This window comes from Lycium ferocissimum, chromosome 7, assembly GCF_029784015.1.
Source record: "Lycium ferocissimum isolate CSIRO_LF1 chromosome 7, AGI_CSIRO_Lferr_CH_V1, whole genome shotgun sequence".
In the NCBI taxonomy this organism is placed as follows: domain Eukaryota; kingdom Viridiplantae; phylum Streptophyta; class Magnoliopsida; order Solanales; family Solanaceae; genus Lycium; species Lycium ferocissimum.
The window spans coordinates 20,255,798-20,264,026 of NC_081348.1; the positions used below are offsets into that span (position 1 = coordinate 20,255,798).

Sequence of the window (8,229 nt, forward strand, 5' to 3'; positions counted from 1 at the left end):
GATACATTCTATATATCCTTAATTTAAGACCACAAATCGAAAGTCTTCTTTACTTTTTTAAAGGGGAGAGTATAACTTATGGAAGCGCATAGAGAGTACAATCTTTATGAGTATAACAATGTGTTTCTTCTTGGTGCTTTTTCCAACGAATATGGAAACGCCCTTCATCTTCAAGATATATTAGTTTCACCTTCATTTATAGTTGAAAATTTGATATCACCAGTACTTTATATGTCGAAATAAGAAAACGGGAACAATTTGAAAATTAACCAATCGAGTAGTAATAAGCTCCGATCTGAAAAGATGTCTATAGATCACTAAAAAGTTCAATTTGGAATAATTTGAGGTCCAATAGGGCAAAGCACTTCCAGGTTCAATATTAAACTCAAAATTCAGAAGAAAGAATAACAAAAATGAAAAGAAGTAAAGAGTTAATGTTTGGGGGGTTGGGGTTGGGGTTTGGGCTGTTAGGAATAAGGAGAAGAAATTATGGGCAAGCAACTCTTGTCATTACTCATTCCCATTGAATAGCAAATGCCCACACGTTATTTTTAACACAATAAAACAAGTCTGTGCATGTCCCTGCATGCTTCTAGCTACACCAATACCCAACTCCATGGAGTTCAATCACTGTCAACAAGTCAGTTTTTTAAACTGGTTGGATCATTCCATCATTCATTCCCTAAGTTGACCGCAGCCCATAAGCATTAACAGAAAACAAAGGGTTTTGATTGAACTGTCCATATTTACTTGGTAGGAAGTGAAAACCTCCACAAGAAAAGTGTAGATTCACTTCCTCAAATAGTCTTTTCGTTTCACTTTTTACATAGAGAGAGAGAGAGAGAGAGATGCGACGATGATCAAGGCGGAATAAGTTACGTCATTTCTCTGGTCCTTCAGGACTTCGCCCATTCGAAATACTGACAACAGGCACCTCTAGCAGCAGTCCAATTCCCACACCCGAAGAAGAGGCTTCCTTGCTTTGGACCTGGTTTTCGGAACATCCCTTTGCTGCTCCTTACTCCACAGAAACAGTAAGGATGATTTTGCAATACTGGAGAAGGCATGTCCCTCATCTTTTGAGGTTGAAAAGAAGAGGGAAATGATGGGTGATCTGGGGGTAGCTTCCATGTAAGGGGTTCATCATTTGATTGATACATCAGAGAATCGGTGATAGAGAATCTAAAACCCTTGTGCATGAGAAAAGCAAGCAAGCGGGCTGTATTTTTGGCATCATCCAGACCACAGTGAGCACGGCCCTGCCATGCTAGGCCAGCCATTTGGACTGCATCTTTCAAATTGCACCTTGCACCTCCAAAAACCTCTCGGAAAGGAACCTTCAAGTTGATCCAACTGAAAGATGTTTTTAAGGTTAACCCAAAGATAAAGAGCTCCAATCTCCAATTCAGAACACAGATAAAATAAGAATACAAACCTACCGGTTGAAATAAGGAGGCTTCCTGATCTTTTTGTATCGGCATTCTGATTCCAACATCACACGGCAATCCCAACTGGACCATGTGACAACTGCAAAGTTCGCGTTCTTTATCCCTTTCTTCTCAAGCCACTTGTCATGCCTAAGGAGAGCTTCACTTAGAGTAACACCTCTGTCAACCTGACGAACGAAGAAAAAAAAACATTTTTTCATGACTCAGCTGTTACAACAATAAACCCACACAAAGCAGCAATAGATTACCAACACTCACAAGGAATGTCAAATCTACTCGAGAAAAAAGATACTCCAAACTACAAGCCTGTCCTTAAAAAATGCATTATTCTTTCACAGTGTTGTCAAAAGCAAAATGTATAGACAAGTTTTGTGGTTTCAAGCAGAAAAACGATGACTGGGATTAACGCAATTCAACTGAGTGCTTTAAGCGAAGATGCAAATTAAGAAAAATATGAGAACTATATAATGGCAAAAAAATAAACTATAAACACGAATAGATGATGGGTAGTAAGATACATGTCTTTTTTTTTTTATCAGTAAAGGATATACAGTAAGACACATATATCAATACACAGAGTTTAAGTACTCCCTCCGGTTCAAAAAAAATGTCCACTTAGCCTTTTTCACAAACCTTAAGAAAATACTAACTCCCAGAAGAAAAAAAATGTATTTTCACTAAACTACCCTTAATTAATAAGACTTGCTTATTTATTGCCTTGAGTAAATAGGGGCCAAATCTGGAAAAATAAAGGCAATTCCTTCTTGATTTTGTAAGTGGACACTCATTTTGAACCAGAAAAAAAGGGCTAAGTGGACACTTATTTTGAACCGGAGGGAGTAATAATTTACAACTCTAATCTTAGACGAAATCCAATAATTGGTAGCAAATCAAACACTTGCAACCAACCTGAAGTTGCTGGATACCAGTCAGATCTTTGCAGAAATCACTCAGTTGTTGATTGCACGTTGGCCTCACGTAAGTTTGAAAACAAGCCTCCAGCTGGCCAGTTGTGCTATTCACTATTACTGATGGAAACTCTATTATCTCCTGAGGGTGAGGATTCTTTTCTTTATCACATGTTGCCTCAAAGTCAATAACAACAAAGTATTGGAAATCTTGGAACCGATAATCATACTGATAATTTTGAGGGAACATGTTTAATAGGCTGTAATGGTAGTGATTATCCACTGAATATGCATAGGGCTGGCTTTCAATAGCATTCACGGAGCGCAGATGCATATTTGAGTTAGGATAAAAGGCTGACCATAAACCAAAGCCATGCTGATAGACAGTGTGGTTCGGAGATTCTTTTGAAGCCTCGATAGGTTCACCACTCAATGTGCAGTCCAAGCTATCCCCACCAGGATGAATATAGGTTCCATCACTAGCCTCCGGTAAGACTTTGACCGCAGTCCTACTGTAGTGCAGATTATGGGGATAGCCTGCATTCTGAAGGCATCTTACAGATGCCTCACAGTTCGTATGCATAGTATCTGCAGTCCAAGGGTAAAGAACAAACGCATCAGAGAGGTACTAATGAAAGTGTTCCACAAACATGAATAAATACAGATCCCAAAGTGCATAATTTCCACAAACTCAATAAACCAAAAAGAAAATTCTTAACCAAATATGACAAGACTGGCTTATAATATAGGACTTGAATATCAAATCTCATTGCCGCTTGTGAGTTATTTGCTGTATGGTACTTAGCTAAACAAAAATATGCTTGAAAAATCAGATGACTGAAGAGGCTTTTTCAAAGTTCCAATTAAATGTCAATGCAGATCTGCAGCTTTTCTCCCTTAAGATAGCAGCCCAAACTCTACCTATTCAATGGCCAAGGCAACTACTTTCCAAGTGAACTAGTCTATAACCTGAATACACAAGGGCCAACCAAAATTTTGATGCTTATATTATTTGAACAGACTTCAGACACTAGAAAGACAGCTCAATCCAAGCTTTACACAAGCTCTGGCGTCTGGTTTGAATATTTTTATTAAGTTAAGAGCTCTAGCTTTTAAGAGGATACACCAGTAAGCAGGGCCTTTTGCATACAGCAGAGAGTAAGCTGACAAAATATGGTTCAATACATGATACGCATCTTCATATTGCTGTCAGGAGACATAAGTTGCACGTTTCCTTGTCAGACGTCAAATAGTAGGTCTAAGTTCCAGCAGAGATACGAAAGCCATAAGGTGCTATTTTACAAATAAAAGAAATTCTAGAGTTCTAGCAGAATCTCAGAATACACTCAATAGATTGAGTTGCTTTGCACCCACTCAAGCTACTAAACCTCAATAGATCTTTTGACAGGAAGATCGTATTATTAATCGCTACACTAAATGCAGTAGCAATCAAGAGATACTTTCCTTCTGTTGTAGTTTTTCTACCCAGATTGATCTCTCCAATAAGCATTTCCACTAAATAGCAAAGATTTGCTTCACACAGAACAAAGAGGAGAAGAAAAGACAACCAGTTCTGTTAAAAACTAAAAGGGCATACATCTTTATCAGTAACTAAAAGGAGGATACTATATTATTTGTCATTATACAAGTCTAAAGCTTAGTTTAGCTCCTGTGCTAATCAAAAATTAGAAAAGAAGTTTTATTAAGTACCCATGTCTTTGTATGGGCATGGAATAAAGGTAGCTTATGGGTGATTTTATCTTCATCATGGTTTGAGCTCCTTGGATTTGCTACTGCAAATGAGAGCTATTGAGAATGTTATAATGCCCATGTATGTCTAATTGACGCAGCAACTCAATCAGCCCTAATATGACTATGACCTTAGAGAGTCTTCTAGCTAGAAATAGTGGAGCAAATCAGATGGTAACTTAAAAAGTACTTGGAGGATAACTTTTAGAAGTTCCTATGAGGGGTATCTCGCACATTCCAGAAAAAAGAGAGTTGCTTGTGCATTTTCTTGAAGTGACTTTAATAAACCATTTGGCAGATTATATACAAGTGACTTCCACGCGGTCATTTAGCATTCAACAGATTTTGCCCCAGAAATAACTTAGGCATTTGGAAAGTGACTTCTGTGCTTTGTGAAGTTGGTAACTCTGAAAAAGTTGCCAATCTAATTTTTTTTCTTGTAAACTTCTTGTCTTTCAGTTATTTCCTATTTACTTGGCAAGCTAGCAACTTGACTGCTACTAAAGTAAGCATTAAACAGTTTCAATAAGTTTCCCTAACTACCAGCTATAGGAACATAAAAATAGCAGTCCCAAGTAACAAGTATGACCACAAACTCGTCAAGATTCTCAGACCATCTATATTACTCCCTCTGTCCCAATTTCTTTGACACTTTTCACTTTTCGAGAGTCAAACTTCTTAATTTTGACCATGTGTTTGAACATAAAATCTTTAAAATTTTCGATTTTTTTTTTTTACATATTTGGAAACTAAGTAAAAAGTAAGATAAGTCACCATAATTAAAAATTTAAAAGACATGTGAAAAAAATTACGGTCAAAGAACAACTCATTTGACTCTCAAAAAGCGAAAAGTGTCAAACAATTAGGGACGGAGGGAGTATGTAAGTTAATCCAATTTCTGGGCAAACTGAATCCACAGAGAAGAAATGAGAAAGAAAAGAAAATACTAGAGAGCCAACAATGGTGCCAACTAAAAAGCTTGAATTGTGGAGAAGCGTTCCGGAGAGTAAGGGTTTTAGGATAAGTACAAGAAAAACTGAATATATGCACTGCAAGTTTAGTAAGCACAAGGAGAGTGAACTTGAGAAGAGATTTAGATAAGACTATGGTGACAAGTGTTACCGGAGAGATATGAGGTAGAATGACACCTAACAAAGTGAAAAGCAAGATCTATACAACAGTTATAAGACCAACCACATTAGAGGAGAATGAATGTTGGGCCGGTAAAGTCCAACATATCCACAAGATGAGTGTCAGAGATGTGGATGCTTATGATGGATGTGTGCGGTCATACAAGACTAGACAAGATTAAAAATGACTACACACAACAACAGGTACAAGTAGCACATATTAAGAATAAAATGAGAGAAGGTTGGTTGAGATAGTTTGGTCATGTCCTACATCGACTTCCGGATGTACCGATCTGTAGGTGTGAAATCATGATGAGTAAAAGTGTTAAAAAGGGACGATGCAGATTTAAACTCACGGGAAGGGAGTTGTCTCGAAAGACATACAATCTCTTAGCATCCATGCAAACCTAGAGGAAAATAGGACACAATGGAAAAAAACGAAATGTATAGGCAATACCAATTAGTTGGGAATATATATTAGTCATGTCAGTATGTTAACTTTAGGTACTATGTTTACTATGAGTCTTTTAGGCATTTGAGATTTATATGCCAATAGAATATATAGAGAACTTCTATTACTTTTTATTTTTACCTCATATATAATTGGTCTGAAATAATTGTGGGATTTCACTGGGTATGTTGTTGTTGTATATAATTGGTCTGAAATAAACTTTTTTTTTATATTTTAAATTCAAGTAAAAAGTTTCATTGCTATTAACAAGGCCAACTTGGCCATATACAAGAAGTATACCAAACAGGAGAAACCTACAAAATATGGTTCTCTCCAAAAGACACCCAATCCTCTAAACAAATAGGAACTACAGGGGTGCACCAAAAGAAAATAAGGGAACGGAGACTTACTCCTTAATTGAGCTTAGCTCATCTCCACCCCTTCAAAAACTCTCCTATTTCTCTCATTCCAAACGACCCACATTAAAGCAAGAGGAGTAACATTACAAGCCTTGTGCCTTCTTCTCCTAGCTCCACTCTTCCAGCTGAACATCAACTAATCAACTCCTTCACGGATCTTGGCATAGCCCAGGAAACGCCAAACCATCTAAAGATATCCCACCATAACAGTCTGAAATAAGCTTAAATGGACCAATATGGTCAGCGAGCATTCATATAGCTGACCCCAAATTGTTTGGGATCAAAGCATAGGTGTTGTTGCTTTCTTTTTCCCTTTCTTCTCTCTTGGAAGCGGGTGTAGAATTAGTGCAGCCTTACTATTACTCCAACCATTGAGTGCATTGAATAACAACAGAATAACGTAGCCGAATAACAACTTTTTTGAACAAAATAGCATCTCTAAAACTAAAGTATCATTGCTCTTTTTTTTTTTTGGACCGGTAAGTACCATTGCTCTCTGACAGGTTAGGATGAGCTAATATATTCATTTAACCATCAAAGTCAAGTACCACCAGAACTTCAATTCTAAGTTACAACATAAACTCCACTGTGATGAGGGGGAAAGCAAAATATTGATAACCTAAAACAAACTTTATTCCCCATCCCACCAAATAATCTTCCCCTAAAAATTATGTCTACCCAAGGGTGTGGCTTAGTGGTCAACGAAGTAGGTGTGACCCTCGGAGACTAAAGTCAAACCTCAGGAGAGACAAAAACACTAATAGGTGATTTATTTTCATCTGCCTTAATCTTAGTCGGAAACATTACTCGATATCTGTATTGGCGGGAGTAGGAGGTACACGATGGAATAGTGGTGAGAGGTAGTAGGTACCTCGTGGAACAGTCGAGATTCGTGCAAGCTTACTCAGACTCTACCTATATTAACAAAAACTGCTTACCAATTATTCAACCTCAAAGTCTTCCTAGTATTTCCCTAACAATAGCTTTTCATGGATTATTATCTTAATAAAAAGGAAAACAAAAAAAGAGAAAACACCAATAGCACTACCTCATCAAGAACTTACTCTTTCACATCTATTCACAACCAAAAACCACTGTGAATCAAACCCTTTGTCATTACATTCAAAAAAAATTACACAAATCAACCCACAATTCCTATACTTCAGTCCTACCCCACAATTCCTGAAAATTCAAGAATCACCATCCCAAATTCCACACTCATAAAACATACAATAAATAGCACAAATACCCATATCAAAAAAAATAAAAAAATACCTTTATGCTCTACAGCGATCATGATCTGAATAATTAAGATCCCCAAGCAAGTACATCAGATCTCTTCCTCAATTTTCCTACACAAACACACACACACAACATTCACTCACTAAAATTCACTAATAAAAAACATTAAAACATAGGCATCTAAGCATAGTTATTAATTATATAAATAGAAATAAAGAGTAAAAAAGTATGAGAGAAATAAAAAAAAACCTTGAGCCCCTTTGTGATCTGAGTTACCGCACAAAGAAGAAGAAAGAGAACAAGTAAAGTAGGTTATACTTGTACTTTGCATTTATTATTAGTAAACTCTTTATTTTTTACGTAACTTATTTTAATCTCCTTATTGCTCCATGTAATATAATTTTATTTATAAAATAAGTAAATGTTTTACACGTGTGGTTTATTGTCGCACGTGAAAGTTTGGGTTAATGAAGAAAGGGTGTCCACAAAATATGATATACGGAGTATTGGGTTTGGATATTTTCCACAAAGAATATAGAAATATATCAAACCACTTTTTGACTCATTGGGGGTTGTGGCATTGGCAAACGGCAACATAATAATAATATTATATTAGTACTAAATTATAAGGCATGGAAAAAGAAGGTTAGTAAAAGTTTTTAGCATGAAAATTGCGATATGAAAGCTAGGAAAAGTAATGGCATTACTACAAAAATTTATTACTTGGGGAGGAAGAAAGTATTTGATGTTTATCCTTTTTATATTCTGATTTTCCCTTTTTTAAGAGAAAGGGCAAAATATTTACCATAAGTTTCTACTTTCTAAGGAGATATAATTCTCTTTTATATTTGACTAATCTTTTTCTTGAAAGAAAAGTTTTTG

General features: G+C 36.3%; 1 protein-coding gene across 1 annotated transcript; it reads right to left on the bottom strand.

Annotated features, from left to right (window-relative positions):
• Window positions 1-487: 487 nt before the first annotated feature.
• Window positions 488-7,679, bottom strand: LOC132063690 (uncharacterized). Its single transcript, XM_059456369.1, has 5 exons — window positions 7,597-7,679; window positions 7,381-7,457; window positions 2,358-2,944; window positions 1,440-1,615; window positions 488-1,353 (listed from the first exon to the last, which is right to left on the bottom strand). Exons 2-5 carry the CDS (start codon window positions 7,400-7,402, stop codon window positions 897-899), a joined length of 1,242 nt encoding a protein of 413 aa, XP_059312352.1. The 5' UTR covers window positions 7,403-7,457; window positions 7,597-7,679; the 3' UTR covers window positions 488-896.
• Window positions 7,680-8,229: the final 550 nt, after the last annotated feature.